This window comes from Mustela erminea, chromosome X, assembly GCF_009829155.1.
Source record: "Mustela erminea isolate mMusErm1 chromosome X, mMusErm1.Pri, whole genome shotgun sequence".
Lineage (NCBI taxonomy): Eukaryota > Metazoa > Chordata > Mammalia > Carnivora > Mustelidae > Mustela > Mustela erminea.
Window position 1 is genome coordinate 127,629,374 of NC_045635.1, and position 22,520 is coordinate 127,651,893.

The following is a 22,520-nucleotide window of genomic DNA, read 5'->3' on the forward strand; positions in this document are numbered from 1 at the left end:
TGCCCCCAGGGCAGCTAATGTAGGTCTCTGCCTTTTAATGCCCTGTCCGCCTCCTGGCTCCAGCATCAATTCCATGTCTGAAAGACGGATGGAGCTACCTCCTTTCTTTAAACAACTTTCTGAGACAGCTTTTACTTACATCGAGCCTGACTACGGCTGTCAGTTAAAGCAGCTGTTCCTAGCAGTTGGAACAAAGAAAAGTTGGAGCAAAGAAAAGACTATTCCAGCAGAGGGTCCTTTCAAGAAAGTTCACTTTATCCCTGAGTTACGAGGGAGGCCCACGAGGCCCAACCGGAACTGCCTGCTCCTTTTCCGTCCCTCCCCGGAAGCGCCCATTCCCACCAGCTCCCTGGATCTCGCTGCTGCATCGCCATAGGAAGTGACCCAGCTCCCTCGCCATCCTCACCCCTACGCCCCTACACCTCTCGGTCCCGGCATAGCCACATCCCTGCCACCTCCCGAAGACTCCCTGGTCAGTCGTACATCAACCAACTTCAGCTGCCTGTCCTTGCTGAGACCCAGCGCCACATGAAATGCTGTCTCTTGCCCTCCATCCCGCCACACTCCTACACTTCTCTCCACCCTCACGTGGACTAACCTCTGCTCTCCTTCTCCTTAACTCCACAGGAGGGAATTTCTTCCCCCCCCCCCCCCACTCTCATGAGCCAATCGCTGTGCTCTGTCCTCTCCCACCCGCACTCCCCCGCAGCTTCCTCCTCCAGCCCCACAGGAATGGACGTCTGCTCCCCCACCTCCCCATCACCCCCCGCCCCAAGCCTCTGGAGGGCTGGGCTATCTATATAGAAACTAGCCCTTGCTCCCTCTCTCTCCCCCCCCAACCTGAATCACTCTTTCCTGACCTCATGGCCTGGCTGTGGTCCCGCCACTCCCCAACCCCTTCTCACTCTCCGCGATCTTTCCAATTCTTCCCCAGCTGAACTGATCTCTCCCACGCCCCTCTCTCCATACATCTCTCCAGTAGACTCCTGCTCCCTTTCTCCGTTCCCAACGTCCTCCATTCCACCCCAGCTCTGTACACCCTCCCTGTGAACTGCGCAGGCGCAGTAGGCGGACTCTCCCGCCCTGTCCACCCTCCACACCTTACCTAAGTACTCCGACCTTTCCCTACTCTGGCCTCACAGAAACTTCTTCTGACTTCTCTGTCCCCACCCCCTGCCACCTCCCTTACACTTCTTGGTCCAACCCCACCTGAGCTGACTCCGCCCCCTCCCTCCCCATTATCCTACACCTGCTCTACATCATCTGCACCTGCACCGACCTCCCCTACCATTTCTTCCCTATCCCCTCCAGTCCCTTCAACGATCTGGCCCAGCCCTTCATAAGCTGACCCCAGCCCTCTCTCCACCCACATTCCCCTGGCCCCTTGCGGCTCTATCCTCTGCCTCCACACGAAGCAGTCCCAGCCGACCCTCTCCCCATATTCTTGACCCCCATGTGACTCTCTGTTCCAGTCCCACAGCCACTGATCTGTGCTGCTCCCTCTGTCCCAAACCCTTCCACTGAGCAATGGCAAACCTATTTTAAATTGGCTGGCAGGCACCAATATGAGTCCCTTATGCTTGTTTTCAACCTTAAGGATAACAGATTACTTATCACTCTCCCTTCCCCCAATATCCCACACTCTATTTCATTTATGAGAACATTAAGGAGCAGGAGATAAGAATGTTCCCAGGGAGACAGTTAACAGTAAAATGGGAAATAGGGCCCAGTCTTCTCACTCCTTTCCAATATTGTACATCTTTTATCAGATCATGTGCCTCTTATTAGAAAACAGCAATATGGAAAAGGTCAAACCCTCCCGGTAAATGCTGTCAACTCCGCTCTGGGGAACAATAAACAATAAAGCCTCACAGACCTAACCCTAACCCACACCTAACAAAGCCATGTGACAATGACACCAAGGAAATGAGACTGAAAACAAACACTTTTGAAATGCCTTCTTGGCCCTTTGTGTGAGTCTGCCTTGGGTCCTCAGTGACTCTGACTTAAGCACAACCCTTCTCCCCACTACGCAGACAAGGAACCTGCACTTGAGGGAGTTTGTCCCCGATTACCCAGCCAGAGAGTGGTGGAGCCCATGAGAGAACCCAGGTCTGAGGCTACTACTCTGGGCTCCCCCCTACCACACCCCAGTGTTTCTCAGGGAATGATCCCTCTGCAGACATGTCTGGAGGGTTCCCAAGTCCTTCAGGGTGCCAGTGCCCGGGGATGAGGCCCAGAGCCGTACCTCTTTACCTGCTCCCCATGTAAGGGTACCACGTGAAATACAGAAAACCCAAGTCAAGTTAAGTTTCAGATCAACAGTGGATAAATAACAAAAAGTCCAAATGGGATATACTTATACTAAAAAAAATGATCTGAAATTCAAATGGACTTAGGTGTTCTCTTTGCTATCTGTATCAGACAACCCCACCCTGAGATTAGGATGTCCTCAGAGTTTAAAACCTATTCTCTCCCTCTACAGGTTTTTCATTTCCCCTTGACCCTTCCTGTTCCTCACCCAGCCTGGGGCAAAGACTTTAATTTTATCTGCCAGGGCTTCTCTTATAGGCCATGCCATGCAGGGCCCAGAGGAGGCTGGACAAGGTCACTCAGCCCAACCTAACACTGAGGTCTGAGACACTGACCACAGGCTGGCTGAATTCAACTTACTGTCATAGTGACTTGCCTTTCCCCAATTTGTCCAAGTACAAATTACCAATAGGGCTCTCAGCCTTATACTTTGCCCAAACTCTTGTTAAGGCAGCATTTAGCTGTAGATAAATGGAAATTCCGCTTTTAACCCTGACAAATTCCCAAGGCAAGAAACAATTTAATAGTAAAGGTTGGTTTCATTTCCTGCCTGTGGGCTGGGAAGGACTTGGGGACCTACCAGGCTGCCTTCGGCACAGTGGTTTACAAGATGAACTCACAGTCAAGGCCAAAGAACTCATCCCTAGAGAACAGAAGCTTAAATTAAGAAAAGCTTTATTTTTAAGACAAAACAAATAGCACAAATACACATCCAAATGCACGTGAGTAGGTTCACTGGGTTTTATAAAAGAGAAAGCTGCACTCAGCTGTCAGTTATAACTAGAAACATCAAGGAGATGCCCCTTGCTTCTGGTGGCATGGGTACAACATGTGCTTGTCTAAGAAGTCATTCTGTGGTGGCATCAGTGTGGAAATGCATAAACGAGTGAGGTGATTAAAAGGCAGGAGTGCAGGTGGGTGAAAGCTTTAAGACCCTTTTCACCACCCTAATGTGCTCTTGTTCTGCTCTGAGGAATTGAAGCAATCAGCAGATCACCTTACAAAGAACTTAAATGTCAAAGAACACTTTCAGGTACCTAAAAGAGATCCAAGATTGTTACCGAAGTCATACAGGGAGGTGAGTAGGAGAAAATAGTTTATGTTCTCAAAACCCAGGTTTCACACAATATGAGAAGAAGAGACCGATGTCAGTAAAGGCTGGTCTTTTTCATGATGCGCAGGAACTCCTGCTCGTTGACTTCTCCATCTCCGTCTCGATCAGCCTCATCGATCATTTCCTGCAGGATAATGAAGAATCAGCTTAGACTGATTCATTAATGTAACTAAATTATGACTGAGCAGTAGGTCTTTATAACGTTACATGAATAGACGGTTGTGGTCCACCCAGTGCAAATAATGCACTTTTTGTAACAGCTTGGCTACCACCAAACAGTTATTTAAAAATCAAGCAATACTTTGCCACACATGTCATCTAGAAGAGAACCTGAAGATCATCCTGACCAGGGGAATTCCTAAAACCTAAAATAGTAAGTAAGAATGTATCTGTGTGCATTTTTCTGGGAGTGGGGCCCATAGGTTTGTCACACTATCAAAGGAGAAATTAAGTGGTCAACAGAGGGGTGAGGGAACACCACCTTCCCTTCACACTAGGGCTCACATCAGAGAAAATAAAACTCAGGGGCTCCAAGCAGGAATTGAAGTCCAGTCTGATGCCTTACAAACCTGCAACTCCTCATCAGTGAGGTTCTCACCCAACTCCTTGGCCACGCGCTTTAGATTTTTGAATGATATCTTCCCAGTTTCATCATCATCGAAGAGTTTGAAGGCTTTCAGGATTTCTTCTTTGGTATCTTTTTCAGACTTAAAAAGTAAATCAGAAAACACAGGGGCAATTAGTCATGCGACCGCCCCACTACCACCTCACCCCTTCACATGGTCTTGATGATAGCCTTCGTCACAGAAGTCTTAGCTCACCAGAGATCGAACATCATCCCAGGTAGAAGAGCACAAAGTCAGTGATGTTATTATATAAAAAAAAGAAATATAAAGGATTGACTTAAAACATTCCTTCTGTACAAACCAAAGAGAAATAGGAGTAGAGGGTAGCGTTAAAGCTAGGGGAAAATACACCGCTTAAGCTGGTGGAAGGGACCCTCTTGGCAGGGGTAGGGAGATGCAGGGAGGACAGAGAGGGCCATTTAACTTGTTGTGGGACTGCAGAGAGTTCCTGGGATCCCAAGTACTCTAAGAGGAAGAAAGAAAAATCTCCAAGAACTCAAACTCCAGAAATTCCTGAAAAGTAGCTGAAGATAGAGAGAACCCCTCTAATAAGAGCAATCGGGGAACCCACCTTCAATGTGGGAACGACTTTACTAGGTAGTTACAGAATGTTAAGCTTCCTGATCTCTTAAATTAGTATACACACAAAATACAGGTAGGATTAGATGTTTTCAAAGCAACAGAGTTATCACGGGAACAGTCCCGTGACCTGAGACACACATGGAGCTACTTTTCCGCAGGCCAGTCAAGCAGCTGAGCCACACAAGACAGGAGCCAGAAAGGGAATGAAGGAGCAATGGCCCCCGGGGCGCATAAACACACAGCCTGGGCGGGGCGGTGACATGCGGGGGAGTGAAGTGGCTTTTTCAGGTCACGTTGTCTTTCTTGACCCGTTGGATCCTGTAAAATGGTGACATCTGAGGGACTAGACAATGGGTGAAAGTGCTGAATGGCCAATTCCCGGTGCAGGAAAAAAACACAGCTGTTGAGGTAAGCTGTCCTCAGGCTAAAGCTTCGCAGAATAAACGAGAGAGAAGGGAATTTTGACCTTTAAAGTATAGGCATTTCATCTTGTCAGGCAGTGCAATATTGCTGGCGTTTACAGCATTTCCTGCTTGTGCTTGTCACAGTGACATATCAGTTGGAGAAAAATAATCACAAGAGTGACAGCACTCGTACTCTTATGAGTTTACAGAGGGTAAGCTGACTTTTCCTGTGATTCTGCGGCCTTGAAGAAAACCAAGTAGAATGTAAGCATCCTGTCAGTCATCAGTATTATACCTTCTCAGCTGAACCCTCCAGTCTGTATCACATTTTCTTCAGTGAAGACATTTTTATACCTAGATTCAAATTTGTTCACTAGTATGCATGGAAAATATGCTAGCTATCCCAACTAACTTACCATTTTCTGAGTCATCACAGTCAAAAAGTCACTGAAGTTCATTTTTCCCGTCCCTTCCTTATCAATTTCACTTATCATTTTCTTGATTTCTTCTTTCTTGGGTTCAAAGCCCAGAGCCCTCATCGCCACCTACAATGAAAACAGGACCATCTCAATAGACACAGCTAACTCTTGCAGGAGCAAAAATGAGAGCACGGAGAGTATCAAGCCAGCATCTGACACAATCAAGTTGAAATGATTGGGAAATACTACAACATGATGCAGATTGATATTTGATATCTGTGCTCAATTTTATTTTATAACACTTGAGATAAGTAAAGACCGAAAACAGCACAGTACAGCGTCCGCTGATACTTTCTGCAGGGCGAAGAGGGCAAAAGGGGGAGAACAGTGACAGGGAAAGAAGACGAAGAAGTAGAGGAAAGACAAGGCAGCACAGTGGGAATGTAAAGGGCTTGCCTTAAGTTCCTTAACATCGATGGTCCCAGTCCCATCCGCATCAAAGAGGTCAAAAGCTTCCCGGATTTCCTGCTTCTGCTCTTCAGTGAGCTCTGGCTTAGGACTCATCCTTTTTCGCTGGGCAGATGATGCCATGCTTGCCTTCTTAAAGTTAGAGGCCTTTAGATATTTTACAAACATAGAAGCACAATATTATGTGATACAATCCATATTTTACATAAAATAATTACAAAGTGTTTTAACAATATTGACAACAAGCAATTCCAAAGCTTTGCTTAGCAGATAGTGCAATGCTTTACTGGAAAGAATAATGACTCTTTCCATGCACGTCTATCCTTCCCTCTTCTTTCCTGTTGTTTCTAGAAGCAAGGAGACCCTTTGTTCCTTTGGACATCTTTTATTGAAAATCATCTCCAAAGAGATCCAGTCAAGGAGCTGTGGATAACTGTACAGATAATCAGCTACCCTTGAGTTGGGGGACCATAATTCTGGATTTGTCCTTATAACACCCACTCGCAGTATTCCACTTCCTTCTATGTACTCCGACTTTGTGATTACTTTTATATTTCGCCAAACATTACTACGTAGCTGAGGTATATATTGTGCCAATACCGAATAATAAAACTCAATACACTCGACACATCTGTGCTTCCTTCAAGAAGCTTAAACGTCTCCCAATTGTCCCTGTACTTATTTAGAACGCACGTTAACAAACATAATAAACCTCCCCCGGTTCTGTGGGTAAACATCGGTAGCGCAAGGCGGCCAGTAGGTCAGGGTCTGAAGGGTCTGAGCATGCGGGTAACCCGAGTTTTCTTTGACCAAGGGCGGTCACCGAGGGGGCTGGCAGGGGAAGGCCAGGGGAGCCCGAGGGATGGGTGGGCGCAGAGTGGATGAAGGGGAGGCAGCGGACAATCACAGGCCCAGGTGGACGGCCAGCGTCTCTACCCTACCCTTCCGGGACAGAGCTCAGAGGAAGTAGGGTCAGTCCAAAGCCGAGAACGGCGCCGGAGAGCTGCCAGGGCCAGATGAGGCCTGGGAAGAGCTCAGCCTCTGGGCGCGGGGCACCAAAGGGCGGCCCCCACTCACCATTGCCGGTGGACTCCGCGGGCCGTTGTTACGGCAACCGACGTACACACTGATTCGGCGCGGTTCCCACCGTCCCGCGCGCGGGGCGCCGCTCCCCATTGGCGTAGGGCTGTGGTGGGCGGGTCTAAGCGGACAAACGCCAGGCGCGGGGCTCGGGGGCGGCGCGCTCCCTGCGGAGACCCGGCTTCATTGGGCAGGATCATGGTCTGAGCACCGATTGGTTGAGCTGGCACCGAGCTGAGCCAATCCTCTCGGCGGAGGCATCTCGGCAGATCCTCTGCTCATGCGGGCGGGGAGAAAAAGGTGGCCGCCAAGGCCGGAGGTCTTTCGGTGCAAACGCCGAAGTCGCGCAGGGCATCACCTACGGACGGGTAAGGATCGCGACCTCATCCTGGGAGGCCGCCTTTCTAACGGCTGCTGGGCGGGAGAGTAGGGGACTGGGGGGGCCTACCGGACGAGACTTTGTGAATTAGAGACCGAGGGGCCAGAGAAGACTGTGACCTTGCGTGAGACTGTGCTCAAGGGGCAACCGAGACCCAGAGAAGGGAACGGGCATGTCACAGAGCTTTAGACGACCGAGACTTAGAAACCGAATGCAGCCGAGGCTCTTCCTTTGAGAGTGTCCGTTCTAGAGCACCGCCTTGTCCCGCGAACAGATTTTGAGAGAGGATCACTTCTCTCCCCAGTGTAAGGCCAGCCCAGGAAGGTGAGGTGGGGACTTGGGAACGGACTTTGAAGGGAGCGAAAGAGATATGAGCGACCATGACGGAGAGGTCATCAAAATATACTCTTTTTGACACCTAAACACTCGGCCGAGACAATGTTGTGAGCAAAGTCACACAAGACCTTTGGAACTGTAAGGTTTTCTGTTTTTATTTTTTTAATTTATTTTATTGTGGGTGTTTTTTTTTTTTTCCCATCATGATAACTGCACTCTTTACTCCCTATCACCTGTGTAACTCATCCCCTCGCCTGCTTCCCCTCTGGTGACCATCGCTGTTTTCTCTCTAGTTAAGAGCCTGTTTGTTGGTATACCTCTCTTGTTGCTCCCCTCCCATGTTCATTAGTTTTGTTTCTTAAATCCCACATATGACTGAAATCATATGATATTTGTCTTTCTCTTCTATATTTCACTTAGCATAATATTCTCTGGCTACACCCATGTCATTGGAAATGGCAAGATTTCATTCCTTTTATTGGTTGAGTAATATTCCAGTGTGTACATAGACCATGTCTTCTTTATCCATTCATCAGTTATTGCACACTTGGACTATATCCATATCTTGGCTATCATAAATAATGCTATAAACATCAGTGTGCGTGTATCCCTTTGAATTTTTATTTTTGTTCTTTGGGTAAATACCCAGTAGTGCAATTATTGGATCATAGGCTAGTTCTAGTTTTAATTTTTCTTTCAACATTTTATTTATTTGACAGACAGACAAGATGAGAAAGGGAACACAAGCAGAGGAGAGAGAGAGGAAGGGAAGCAGACTCCCTACTGAACAGGGAGGCCAATGCAGGGCTTGATCCCAGGATTCTCCAATCATAACCTGAGTCAAAGGAAGACGCCTAACGACTGAGGCACCCAGGCACCCCTGTAGTTTTAATCTTTTGAGGAATGTCCATACGGTTTTCCACAGTGACTGCACCAGCTTGCATTCCCACCACTAGAGCAAGAGTGTTCCCCTTCCTCCACATCCTCGCCAACACCCGTTTCTTGTGCTGTTGAGTTTAACCATTCTGGAAGCTGAGGTGATCCCTTATTGTAGTTTTGATTTTTCCATTTCCCTGATGACGGGTGATGTTCAGGATATTTTCGTGTGTCCGTTGCACATTTGGATGTCTTCTTTACAGAAATGTCTGTTCTTGTCTTCAGCCCACATTTTAATTAGATTATTTGCAGATTTTTGGAGGTTGGGTTGTATCAGTTCTTTATATATTTGAATATGAACCCTTTATCAGATGTGTCATTTGCAGATATCTTCTCCCATTCAGTAGGTTGCCTTTTAGTTTTGTTGATTATTTCCTTTGCCAGTCAGAGCCTTTTTATTTTGATGTAGTCCCAAGTTTATTTTTGCTTTTATTGCCCTTGCCTCAGGAGACCTACCAGAAAAATTTGCTGTAGGCCGTGTCAAAAAGATTACTGCCTGTGCTCTCTTCAAGGATTTTTAGGGTTTCAGGTCTCACATTTACATCTTTAATCCAAAGTTCAAGTTTATTGTTGTGCATATTATGAGAAAGTGCTCCAGTTTCATTCTGCTGCGTGTGGCTGTCCAGTTTTCCCAACACCATTTGTTGAACAGACTCTCTTTTTCCCACTGGACATTCTTTCCTGCTTTGTCATAGAGCAATCGACCACATAGTTGTGGGTTTATTTCTGGGTATTCGGTTATGTTTTATGGATCTGTGTGGCCTATTTTAATACCAGTAAGTCTTTTGTCGTTCCACACAAATTGTAGAATTGTTCATTCTAGTTCTGTGAGAAATGCTGTTGGTTGTTTGATCGCGATTGCATTAAATGTGTAGATTGCTTTTGGGTGGTATGGACATTTTAATGTTTGTTTTTCCCACCCATCAGAATGGAATGTCTGTCCATTCTTTGCGTCATCTCGAATTTCTTTCATCACTTTCTACAGGTTTCAGAGTACGGATCTTTCACCTTTTTGGACAGTATATGCATATAACCATCTACAGATTTCTTTACTTTTTTTTTTTAAGATTTTATTTATTTATTGGACAGACAGAGATCACAAGTAGGCAGAGAGGCAGGCAGAGAGAGAGAGAGGGAAGCAGGCTCCCCGCTGAGCAGAGAGCGCGATGCGGGACTCGATCCCAGGACCCTGAGATCATGACCTGAGCCGAAGGCGGCAGCTTAACCCACTGAGCCACCCAGGGGTCCTTTTAATGTATTGTTCAATTTGGTTTGCTAAGGTTTTGTTTAGGATTTGTTGCTTCTACATTTGTGAGAGATACTAGGCTGTTCTCTTTTTCTGTGCTGTCTTTATGTGGTTTGGGCATTGGGCTGACACTGACCTCATAGAATGAATTTAGCCGTTTTCCTTCTCCTTGTATCTTTTGGAATAACTTGGAAAGAGGAGGTAGAATCTCTTCCTTATGAAGCTCTCTGCTCTTGCATTTTTGCTTGTTCAGAGTTTTTTGATTGCTGATTGAATTTCATTGCTGGTAATTGGTCTGTTCCAATTTTCTAATTTTTCCTGCTTCATTTTGGTAGGTTATATGTTTCTAGGAATTTACCCGTTTCTTCTGAGTTGTCCAGTTTGTTGGTATACAGGTTTTCATAATATTCTATTATAATTTTTTGTATTTCTCTGATATCGGTTGTCATTTCTCCTCTTTCATTAGTGATTCTGCTTACTTGGGTCCTCTCTGTTATCCATGAGTCTTGCCGGAAGTTTATTAATTTTGTTGATCTTGTCAAAGAACCAGCTCCTGGTTGCATGCATGCTTGGTGAATTACAAGGGAGGTGTGCAAGGGTATGGGCCGAAGCAGGGGAGCTGGAGATCCAGGATCTGCCCTCTGCAGCTAGCCCAATGTAAGAGGGTTCCCAGCCCTTATGTGCTTCCCTTCTGGGCATTGGGGCATTATTTAGGGAGGCAGGGGACAGCACAAGTTTCTCAGGCTGAGAAAGGCATGCAATATATTAGCATCCATTAAGTGAAAGTGTTTGCTGACCCTTTGCCCTTCTTTCCCGGGACTTCTGAGTAAAGTCCACACTCAGCCTTGCATCTGAGCCTCGTGCCCAGTTTTGCCTCTGCTAGTCCTTGGACATGGCGTCTCTCCATACCCTGCTTCCCAGTCAGCGTGTGGGTTGGTAGCCTGGCAGAGCAGAGAAAACCATCACAAGTGCTGCCTTGGCTGTGTAACATCAGCATGACTTTCGCCAAGTCTGCTGACCTCTCTAAGCCTGGGTTTCTCCTTGCTTTTGGGATCTTAATGGCCTAATATATTTAGATGTGAAAGGACTTGACATCTGGCAGCTTTTTGATCGGCTCTTTCCCCTTCCGGGCATGCCCAAGGCCTTAGACTTGGGTCAAATCCCTTCTCCACACTCCGGCCAGAGTGATGCGTCTGATCTTAACACTCACCCTGCTTGCAACTTCCTGGAGCTCCCCCATATCCTCTTGGTGTAACCCCTTAACCTGACACACAGCCCCTTCCTCTTCTCAACCTTGTTCCCAGTCTTGCTTCACACTCGCTGTGACACAACTTGTCACAGTTGCTGGAATATGTTAGCTCTGTGTCGTCATCTTGTCCCTTCCATCCCTGGCCATGGAATGTCTTTCAGGACACCCAAGCCCTGTTTGACTCACTCGTCCAGGGCCTTGAGAACGTGGCCTAGGGATCACCGTGGGCCAGCCGTGGGTTAGGTTACCAGCCTCCTTGCTCCGGGGGTACCTTCATCAGAGCTCAGAAGCGCTTCCACGGTTTTCTGTTGAGTCTGTCTCCCATACTACATCGTGGGCTTCCTGGTGCTGTGTCCTGTGCAGGTCCTGCTTGGCGGTGGCCAGCATTCAGTGAGTGAGCCAGACTTATTTAAGGAACTTACCAAGGAGAGAAGATACACCAGGTGGAGGGATCAACATAAGAGAAAGCTTGCAAGCGTGCTGATGGTTTTCTCAGGGGCCACCTCAAATTCAAAGCCAAGGCCTTTCTGTGTCCTAAAAAATAGACAAGCAGGGAGACGAATGACAGAAACAACCAGATACCTCAGATCTATGAAAGGACAAGATTGCACTAATTGAGTCCTTTAAGGAAGAACATTTTGCCTTGATTCCTGTTTGCAGTTTTCTTGTGCACACGGGCATTTTCTATCCACAGACTAGAGTGGTTATCTTGCGGCTCGCCACATCTTAGCTTCCAGCTCTGACTCCATGGAGGACAGCAGGCAGGGTCCCTCTGAATTGCTCTGTATTTCATCTTTACAGAGAAGCTGCTCTCCCATGTTTTCAAAGGAGAAAACACTTGTCTTTCTGTCTGGTTTGAAGTGGACAGGCTCTCCCTTCCTTTTGCCTCCAAAACAGTTGCTGGGACCTTGCCTCAGCAGGAGGGAGGAGACTGGGCTCACTTGGTCTCTTCCTAGATATTTTTTTTTTAGTTCAAGGCTTTGTCCCAATGTGTATGGCGGGCATACATACTGGTTTTTAATGGGTTCAAAGACATAACTTTGTAAAGGAGACAGACTTGAGGCTTCTGATATGTGAATCTTAACAATCCATGTTGCTCTTTGGGGTCTTATGTTTCCCCATCAGAGCTGTTCGGAGCCCATTTCTAGAGGACAGTGGGTGGCATCAAGTACATTTTATCACCATCCGTGTCCAGAATTCTTCATCTTGTAGAACTGAAACTGTACCTGCCGAACACTTACTCCCCAATTCCCCTCTCCTCCCAGCTCCGGGCACCCACCATTGTACTTTCTATGTATTTAAATTTAACTCCTATAAATACCTCATATAAGTAGAATCGTGTAGTACTTATCCTTTTGTGACTGGCTTATTTCACTCAGCATAATGTCTTCAAAGTTCATCCATGTCATTGAATTTATAGAATGTCCTTCCTTTTTAAGGCTGAGTAGTATTCCATTTTGTGGTTGGGCCAGATTTCCTTTATCTCTTCATCTGTCGAGGAATATTTAGGTTGTTTCCATCTTGGCCATTGTGAATAGTGCTGTAACAAGCAAAGGAGGGCTAGTGTTTATCTCTTCAGATCCTGGTTTCAGTTCTTTTGGATATATACCCAGGAGTAGAATCACTGTATCATATGGTAGTTCTATTTTTAATTTTGAGAGGCTCTTTTGTAACATTTTCCATAGGAGCTATACCATTTTGCATTCCATCCAGCACTGTGCAAGGCTTCCAATTTCTCCACATCCTCACCCACACTTCTCTTTTGACTTTTTTTTTTTAAAAAACTTTTATTTATTTATTTATTTATTTGACAGACAGAGATCACAAGCAGGCAGAGAGGCAGGCCAAGAGAGAGGGGAGGAAGCAGGCTCCTTGCTGAGCAGAGAGCCCAATGCGGGGCTCAATCCCAGGGCCCTGAGATCATGACCTGAGCCAAAGGCAGAGGCTTTAACCCACTGAGCCACTCAGGTGCCCCATCTCTTTTGACTTTTTGATAACAGCCATTGTGAGTGAACAGGAATGAAGTGATACCTCATTATGGTTTTGATTTGCATTTCCCTAATGATTAGTGACACTGAGCATTTTTTCATGTACCTGTTGGCCATTTGTATGCCTTCTTTGACTATTCAAGTCCTTAGCCCATTTTTTAAAAACCCTTATTAGATATATGGTTTGTAGATGTTTCCTCCCATTACGTAGTTGCCAGAATTTGCTTCCTTTTTAAGGCAGAATAATACTGCATTTTGTTTATCTATTTATCCACTGATGGACCCTTGGGTCACTTCTACCTTTTGGCTATTGTGAGCAGCGGTGCCAGTGAACAGGGGTGTACAATTATCTGTTCAAATTCCCGCTTTCAGTTTTGGGGGCTGTATTCCCAGACATTGAATTCCTTGATCCTATGGTGATTCTATGTTTCATTTTTTGAGGAGCCATATGCTGTCTCTCACATTCCCAACAGTAGTGCACAAGAGTTCCAGTTTCTCCACAGCTTCACCAACACTTATCAATTTCTGTTTTCTCGTTTTTTTTTTTTTTTGTTTTGTTTTTTTTTTTATAATTGCCATCCTAATGGGTGTGAGGTGGTATCATTGTGGCTTTGATTTGCATTTCCCTAATCATTAGTGATATGGAACATCGTCTCGGGTCTGCCCATTGGCCATCTGTAAAGTATATCTCTTTTGAAGAAATGTCTATTCGATCAGAGCTGTTCTTGGTGTTCATTTTAATCTGAGTGTATATCAGATGGGGGTTTAGGTTGGGGGGGGGGATCACCAGTGGAATCTGACTCATTTTCTGAGCTAGTCCCTATGCGACAACTAAAGTATCACCAACATTCTGAACTGGCTCATAGTGTTTACAGACTTTAAAGTGATTTGTATATAATTTGAGACAAAGTAGATTTGATTTTGTTTTTGCTTCTACAGGGGGTTGGTTTGCTGAGGATTGAGTGAGCACTGTTTGAACGGTATGGATCATGGCAGCAAAATGCTTTCTTTTATCTCCCAGATCTTTCCCTAGAGATCAAGTGGGAAACAGGCTTAAAGGCTTCTTGCTTTTCTAACAGTACAGAGGATTATGGGATTGGCAGCTGTGCTATTTGAATTTCAGAACTGAAAGAATACTTGTTTTGATTTCCTGTGGCTGCTGTAACAAACAGCCACAAACCCAGTAGCTTAAAACAGCAGAAATTTCTTCTCTCCCAGTTCTGGAGGCCAGAAGTCTGAAATGAAGGTGTCTACAGAGCCATGCTCCCTCTGAAGGCACTAAGGAAGGAAACTTCCTTGCCTTTTCTAGCTTCTGATGGCTCCAGGCGCTCTTTGGCTCACGGCCATGTTACTGCAAAGACCAGCTGCCCTCTTGTTTCCTCACACTTCTTCAGGTATCTGGGAAATAGTGGGTATTGTGAGCAGAGCACTGTAGCAACCCACCGGCCCTCAGGGAAGCTTCTGCATTTTAGAGGGGTGTCTGCCTAGTAGGGAACAGAGGGGGTCTGCTGTGCATCTGGAAAGGTCATGAAAAGTGAAGTTTTGAAATACATTTTCCTGATAACTTCCATTATGATTTCAGAGATATGTTTGCCTAAAATGGTTCCCATGGGACATAGAGGTTCGTAATATCCATTTCAAGGCCATTTCATCCACCCACAAAATCATTTCCTACAAGGGCGCGCGCGCGCGCGTGTTTGTGTGTGTGTGTGTGTATGTGTGTAACTAGCGGCATGGAATTGGACCGGAGCAGTCATGGTCTTCGAGGTCCCAGCGGTGGCTGCCTGGCAGCCATCTTCTCACCAGTGAGTGTTCTCTGAATATGGCTTTTTGCAGGCAGTTCGATTGTGTTCTTTGTGACAGATTTCACCATCTCCGGATGTTAGGAAATCCATGACTTAAGTACATTGACCACTATAAAGAAAACAGGTGTAAGACCAAATACATCTAACCCAGACTGAACACTGCTCTTGGTTTACACGTCAGTATTGTGGGTGAATGGAGAGAGGAGCATATCCTAAGGGCTATCACAAAAGCTTCTTCTAGAAACCGCTCCTCTGTTTGGCGGTGTGTGTCTTTGTCAGCCGATAGACTTCACTGTCTCCCGGTTGTGAGGTGCTCGGTGCTCACCATGCTGGGGCCACTTCCTGTGGGTTTTTGATGGTCACAGACACTGGGTCCTTCCACACCTTGTCAGGGTGGCTTTCCTCTCACCAAGAGGAAGAGCTCTGTCTCCTGTTACACTCTAGCCCTCCCAGCAGCCCCTGCCCTAGCGTCATGGGGATGAGCATGTCGTCCATTTAGGGGAAACTCAGCAGCAGCAAGGAGACAGGTTGTATGTAGTTTGTAGCAGGGCTGGCACCAGAACCCGGGACTCCTAAGGTCTGTGCATTTTGCCACCGTACTACCACGGCGTAATGGTCAGTACAGACGAACAGGACGATTGGAGCACATGAGTGCCGTGGGAAAAGTTACAGTGCCACAGGTGTTCCTTTTGTTGTAAATGATGAATGAAGTCATTTAACTCACTTTTCACTCTGCCTCTAATCCAGGTGTATGGTGAGTTATGGGCCCAGTTACACCCTTGCATCAGAGGGAAGCCCATCCAGGAGTGGGAAGCAGAGGGCTTCCTTTAACAGCAACAGCAGTGGTTCAGCTCTTTGTGAAAACTCGACGGGAATGGCATCCACAAAAACACGAACACCTAAAAGATATTTCAGTCTTGTAACATGAATGTCTCTAAATGTGTCTTTATGAATAGAAAACTTCCATCACAAGCATAACCATATTCGGAGCTGAAATGGACCAAGCATTTGATGAGCCAATGAGAGACCACATCACACGGACACATTGGACAGAAGACATTCCCAATGTAAGTACGACATGATAAAGACTAGCCAAAACCACGTAAGGGGAAGGTCAAGCACACATACACTACCAGCAAACCACTGATACTAGCTGTGGGTCAAAAATTGTATTTGGTACGTTTATTTAATCAATCAGTGTTGACTTTTTATATAAGATACATACGTATTTATTTAAGGTACCAGTTACTTACTGCTGTGTAACAATGTCAGAACTTAGTGGTTTCCACATCCATTTCTTTGTTCGTGATGCTGTGATTTGAGCAAGTGTCAGAAAAGACTTGAAGGAATTGTTGGGCCCCCATGGAGGTTCTTTGTCTAGATCTGCAGATGTTGGCTTTGACTCTTTGACTCACTTTTAATGAATGCTAACACTTCAGAAATGAAATCACACTGAGGTAAAATGTGTTTGTATCAAATGTTAATAAATTATAGATGCCCAGAAGGTGCCCTGGACCACCAGGTCATCCTGGTCTTCACACGTAGCTCAGAATAAAGCCTCTAACATGCCTCTGTTAGTTGAAGGTTAATGTGAGAGTCTAATTGCCAAAGAAATGTAGATTTCAATGGTTGTATCAATGGCATTCTTTGTCACTGGCTGACTTGATAAGAAGTAGATGTTATAAATTTGAACTATTAAAATAAAAAGAATACTTTTATCTTACCTTACAATATATTCTATGTAAGACTTCTGAAAAGAGGCCCACTGCTAGCGACGGAGGAAAAACAGAACAGGTTAAAGAAACCCAGGGGCCTAAACCATTCTCTTAGCTCAAGATCATAGTACAATTGAAATCATTCAGATGGCTTTCTTTTCTATTCTTAAAACTCTTTGCAAGATGTTGAGTTTGTAATTTCTCTGAGTAACCCATTCTTGTGTCTCACTACCTGATTTCAGTTTGGAGTGGTTAGAACACATTCCTTCTTGTCCTGTGTGCCCACTTCCTCTGCATCATCGTTCGTGGCGGTAAAAAGCAAGTAGTTATCTCACACGATCTCTAACCATGTAGTATTACGGGTGTGATTGGAGACATTGCCCCATTGCATACCTGACTTCTCTGAGATAAATGCCAGTTAAGTCCCCATCATTACAAAAGTCTCTCCCCTCCCTCCACATGCACATGCTCTCTCCTTCTCTCCCAGATAAATAAATCTTTTTTTAAAAAAAGGATTGTCCACATTTAAAATCATGAAATGAAATTACACTGGACATAATAGAAAGATTATTTGATTTTTTAAAAATTAGACCATCAGACTGAAACAACTGTAACTAGAGATGCCAGATAATATAACCAAAATAATCTGAAATCCTTTGGGATACTATCAAAACGTGTCTAGTGTGAACACCTTTGGATTCAGGCAAACTTTTAGTAAACCGTGAAAAATCAGTTTGGGGAGCAGGGAGGCTTGGAGTTATCTAAAAAAACTGCATTTTCCTGTACAGATAACTTGAGGAAAGGAGGAGGGGTAGCCCACATGAGGATCAAATGGAATTGCATAGTTAGTTTGTGTCCTGCAGAAAGTCAAAATTTGAGTCAGAGTGCAGATTATTTACCATGGTATGATGACATGTATATGGGAGTAATCAGAACAAAACCTCGACAGAAATGGGTTCAGGAGATCATTTGGTTGGGGGGGGGCATGGCAAGGCTGGTTATGTCGGTAGATGATGCAGGCCTGAACCAATGATGCCAAAGCTCCAGAGCCATCTCCAGGTGGCCCAAGGGACTCCAGTAAAGACATAAATAGAGGGGTTGGTTGATTGTTTTCTAATCAGGAGCAGAATTTCTTTTTTTTTAAACACCTTAATTTTATTTTTTTCATGTTCCAAGATTCCTTGTTTATGCACCTCACCCAGTGCTCCATGCAGTCCGTGCCCTCCCTCATACCCTCCACTAGGCTCACCCATCCCCCCACCCCCTCCCCTCTAAAACCCAGAATTTGTTTCTCAGAGTCCACAGTCTGTCATGGTTCCTCCCCCCCTCCGATTTCCCCCAACTCCCTTCTCCTCTCCATCTCCCCATGTCCTCCATGCTGTTTGTTATGCTCCACAAATAAGGGAAACCATATGATAATTGACTCTCTCTGCTTGACTTATTTCACTCAGCATAATCTCTTCCAGTCCTGTCCATGTTGATGCAAATGTTGGGGATTCATCCTTTCTGATGGCTGAGTAATATTCCATTGTATATATGGACCACATCTTTAATGTCTTCCGTTTCCACACTCCCAGCTCTGATGAGCTTAGGGGGAGAGAATGGGGATTTGTCATCTTCAGGAAGCCCAGATATGGTTTCCAAAAGACCCCCAAGCTGTGCCTTCAGAGACACTTGGAGCCGGCTCAGTCAGCATGCGGCAGACGCGGTTTTCCACCGCCTCCCCGGTGTCAGAGTATTGAAGTGCCCGCATCTGGGGCTCTGTCCTTCCATTATCCCCAGTTAGCAGAATTGGAATGTAACTAAGAAAGGGCACAAGTTGCAAAAGCTGAAATGTAAACCCCACGGCTCTTCCTGATACCTCAACTTGCTCAGGGCTCAGAGAAGGGAAAACAAAGTCCTGGGCCTGGCTGATTAACAGTTTGCCGATCCTCCCTGCAACCCCTCAGGAGGTCCTACCAGACAGCAACAGTCTTGGATATACTAAGGCAGGGAGTGGGTATGCGTCAAGCCTGAAGTCACGCAGCCCAGCCCTGGACTGGTTAGGGAGGGTAAGGGGCTTTGTCCCGTGAGCATAGAGACCTTGCTTTCTTCTCTCTGATGGTTTAAGTGGACATTGTCCATTGAGTGGGTGACATGTTGTTCTGTTTTGTTTCTGTTTCTTATGCCTTAGAAGTGCCCAGGGATCAATTATTAGAAGCAAGAAGCTATAGCTTGGAGGTTTTTTGTATTGTCCAGTTTTGATCATTGGTAATTTCATTCTTTCCGGAGATGCCTCCTGCTCCTTTCGTTAAGTGTGCGGCGTGCGTGTATGAGATCATCCAGGCCAGCCACATCTGTCTTGCTCTCGTTTGCTCTCTCTCTTTCCTTCTTAACTGACCCCAGGAGATGAGGGTCCCACTGGCAGTGGAGCTCCAGAAGTGCAAACAGCGGGACGCGCTTTGTAGCTTCCGGTGCTCCTGTACCGCCGACCACCCCTTTCTTTCTGCAGGCCGCTAAGTGCACAGTTATCGGAGGTTCTGGATTCCTGGGGCAGCACATGGTGGAGCAGTTGCTGGCAAGAGGCTACACTGTCAATGTGTTTGATATGCGGCAGGGGTTCGACAATCCCCGGGTGCAGTTCTTCCTGGGAGACCTCTGCAGCCAACAGGTAATGCACCCCCCAGCCTTGTCAGGGTTCCACAGGCCCCCAGAAGGAAACTACAGGCTTGCCCGACTCACAGGCAGCCACATTGTTTAAAAAAACAAACAAACATGTTTTTGAAAAATTTTGATGTTACAGGAAAGAACCTAACCCACGTTGGGTCAGTACAACTCTACTCTGCCGTGGTACTGGGAAAGCAGCCAAGCTCCGCACATAAATGAGTGGGTGTGGCCATGGGCCAGGACACCTTCCTTTGCAAACAAAGTTGTCCACCAGCTATAGCGTGCCTCCTGCTGTTCCAGAGTATTCCGTTGGCCTTGGGACAACATGGGTCAGGGCATGGACCCCCATGCAGTTGTAAATCTGTGTACAACTTTTGACTCCCCAAAAGCTTGGGGAGTCCCCAATAATCTCTTGGCCAGAAGCCTTGCTGATAACATAAACAGTGAATTAGCACACATTTTGTGTGTTGTATGTGTTATATACTGTATTCTGACAATAAGGTAAGCTACAGAAACGAAAATGTTATGAAGAAAAACATGAGGAGGGACGCCTGGGTGGCTCAGTGGGTTAAGCAGCTGCCTTTGGCTCAGGTCATGATCCCAGTGTCCTGGGATCGAGTCCTGCATCGGGCTCCTCGCTCGGCAGGGAGCCTGCTTCTCCCTCTGCCTCTGCCTGCCACTCTGTCTGCCTGTGCTCTCTCGCTCCCCCTCTCTCTCTGATAAATAAATAAAATCTTACAAAAAAAAAATTAAAAAAAAAAAAAGAAAAACATGAGGAAGGGAATTGAAACAAAAATTTGAAAAAGAAAACCATAAGGAAGAGAAAATACATTCATGGTACTGTACTGTATTTATGTAAAAGCTACATATAAGGGGACCCGTGCAGTTCAGACCCATACTGTTCACGGGTCCCCTGTAATGCCCAGAAGTGCAATTGCTGGGTTTCAGGAGTTTTTTTTATTGAGATTTGCTTCACATTCTGTAAATTTAACATTGAACATTTTTAAAATACACAACACAGAGTTGTGTGACAGTCGCTTCTGTCTCATCCCAGAACATTGTTGTCCCCCGGGAAGCAAACCCCAGGCCCGTTAGCAATCGTTCCGCTTTCCCTCTACTAGGCCCCCGCCGCCGGCAGGCGCTCATCTCCCGCGTCTCGGGAGGTGCCTACCTAAGTGGAGTGATGCAATATCTGTCCTTTTGTGACTGGCTTCTTTCACGGAGCATCACGTTTGCAAGCTTTATCTGTGTCATAAGGGTATTAACATTTTGAATTTTATTAGATGTTGCCCTATTGCTCAGCAAAGCTGCTATGCCAATTTTCCATTCACACCAGCAGCATGGTAGGTAGGATCGCCATTACTGTACGTCTTTGCCAACATTTGATGTAGTTAGACTTTCTGGTGTCACCATTCTGAAAGGTGTGGCATGGTACCTAGGTGAGGCTTACAGGCATGTGCCCTGCCTGTTCAGGATGCCAGGCTCTGGCTCTTTGTTGATGGTCTGTGAGGTTGCCTGTCAGTGACCTTTGTCCATTTGTGTTTGGCTTACTTTGTTTTTCTTGTGGCTCTGTAATTCCTTTCTCTCTGGAATGCTGTGTCACAGATAGCTTCCCTTAGCCCATCAGTGATCTTTTTTTCTTGGCTTTGGCATCCTTTGATATGGTTTTGTTACTTTGAATTTTAAGATAGGGCTTCCCCTCCAGGCTGTTTCCCTCCCACACTGCCCACGCCTCTGAGCCTGGAGATGGGGTAGAAGTCTTCCTTGTCTGTCATTGCCACTTCCTCACTGCCCTGAGGTCCCTCTGGCTGTGTGAGGGCTGCCGGCAGACTGTACATACCCCAGTGTCCTTCCCTGTGACGGTCCTCGACGGGCACCTGCTCCCTTTCCCAACTTTGCCAGGTGGCTCCTTCTCATTTCTTAGTGATTTTAGTTCCTGGCCGAGGTCAGCCCTGTCGTAACCGCCGATGAGCTCAGTGTTCACACACATGACCCTGCCGGTACCCTCGCCTCACCTCGCCTTGGCCTGCCCTCATTCACTCTTCGTGGCCTCCAGGCCACCCCAGAGCCTGTTGTCACCAGTGAGTGTGTCCGCTCCACGATCTCACTGGCAGGCCCCCCACTCTGAGCAGCAGCTACTGTCTGTCTTGTTCGGGCCCTCAATACCTGCACCAGTTCGGGAAGCACACCCCGGCATCGGGCTCCTTGCCGCTGCCCCTCGCCCCTCACCCCGTCTGTGTCCTCACTGCCTTGAAGTCCATGACTGACTCGCTGTCTTGCGTAGCACTTAGCCGCCTTGCCTCTTTCTTGTCTCTCTCGTCAGTCAGGACGCTCCAGAGAAACAGCCGTACGGTGCGTGTGTATGTGCACAGAGAGGAAGGGGCTGCGGTGGGGGGTGGGAGTGAATGAGATTTAGTGAAAGAAATTGGCTCGTGTGATTGTGGGGCTGGCAAGACAAATTTGCAGGGCAAGCCAGCAGGCAGGAGACTCGGGCGCGACGTGCTGCTCCAGTCCTGAGGCAGACTTTCTTCTTACAGAAACCTCAGGGTTTGCTCTTAAGGCCTTTGAGTGATTAGGGGAAGCCCACCCAGAGCACGGAGGATACTCTCCGGTCCTTAGAGTCAGCTGACGACGGTGTCCGCCCCAGCTGTGAGAGGCCTTTGCAACAGGACCGAGACCAGTGTTGGGTGGGAGAACTTCCTCGGTGTAACCCCGGCCGCGTTGAAATCCGATTTTAACCCTAACCCAGCCGCGTTGAAATCCGATTCTCCCTCCTCCCTGGGAGCCTCTGGGCCGCTGAACAGGGATGGAGAAGAGAATACAAGGTTTCTGGGGCACCTGGGTGTCTCAGCGGGATGAGGGCGCACGAGGCCGGCTGAAGACCAAGCAGAAGCTGGCGCCTTGCACCCCCTCTCCGTCCGCTCCTCCCTCTCTCTCTGCTGCCTCTCTGTCTACTGCTGATCTCTGTCTGTCAAATAAGTAAATAAAATCTTTAAAAACAAAATACAAGGTTTCTGCCTCTTTCTACTGACCACGGCCTTTAGCCTGCCCCCGTGGGGACTCTGGTCTTCTTCTTCTCCCGCATCAGCAATGGGTCCTTCTCCACCCCGTCGTAGCCAACAACACACAGACACGTTGCAGAATCACCCGTCTTAAGAAGGCAAAATGCCCTGATGTGCGCTCCCACTTCTCTCCGCCGCACAGGTTTGCCGCT

At 46.7% G+C, this 22,520-nt stretch overlaps 2 protein-coding genes across 4 annotated transcripts in view; one reads left to right on the forward strand and one right to left on the reverse strand.

The window, feature by feature from the left end:
- Positions 1 to 2,971: 2,971 nt before the first annotated feature.
- On the reverse strand, positions 2,972 to 7,126 carry CETN2 (centrin 2). Its single transcript, XM_032330589.1, has 5 exons — positions 7,004 to 7,126; positions 5,915 to 6,073; positions 5,456 to 5,584; positions 3,997 to 4,134; positions 2,972 to 3,551 (listed from the first exon to the last, which is right to left on the reverse strand). The coding sequence occupies exons 1-5, from the start codon at positions 7,100 to 7,102 to the stop codon at positions 3,462 to 3,464; spliced, it is 615 nt and encodes a 204-aa protein (XP_032186480.1). The 5' UTR covers positions 7,103 to 7,126; the 3' UTR covers positions 2,972 to 3,461.
- Positions 7,127 to 7,249: 123 nt separating this feature from the next.
- NSDHL (NAD(P) dependent steroid dehydrogenase-like) overlaps positions 7,250 to 22,520 on the forward strand; it is a 28,927-nt gene continuing 13,656 nt past the window's right edge. The window contains exons 1-3 of one of the 3 annotated variants that reach the window (XM_032330586.1): positions 7,251 to 7,374; positions 15,902 to 16,012; positions 19,152 to 19,310. In XM_032330586.1, coding sequence (XP_032186477.1) covers positions 15,941 to 16,012; positions 19,152 to 19,310 — 231 coding nt within the window. In that variant the 5' untranslated portion in view covers positions 7,251 to 7,374; positions 15,902 to 15,940. Of the gene's footprint in view, positions 7,375 to 9,655; positions 9,673 to 15,900; positions 16,013 to 19,151; positions 19,311 to 22,520 lie in introns of those variants that run through there. The other 2 variants (XM_032330587.1, XM_032330588.1) reach the window with 2 other exon arrangements.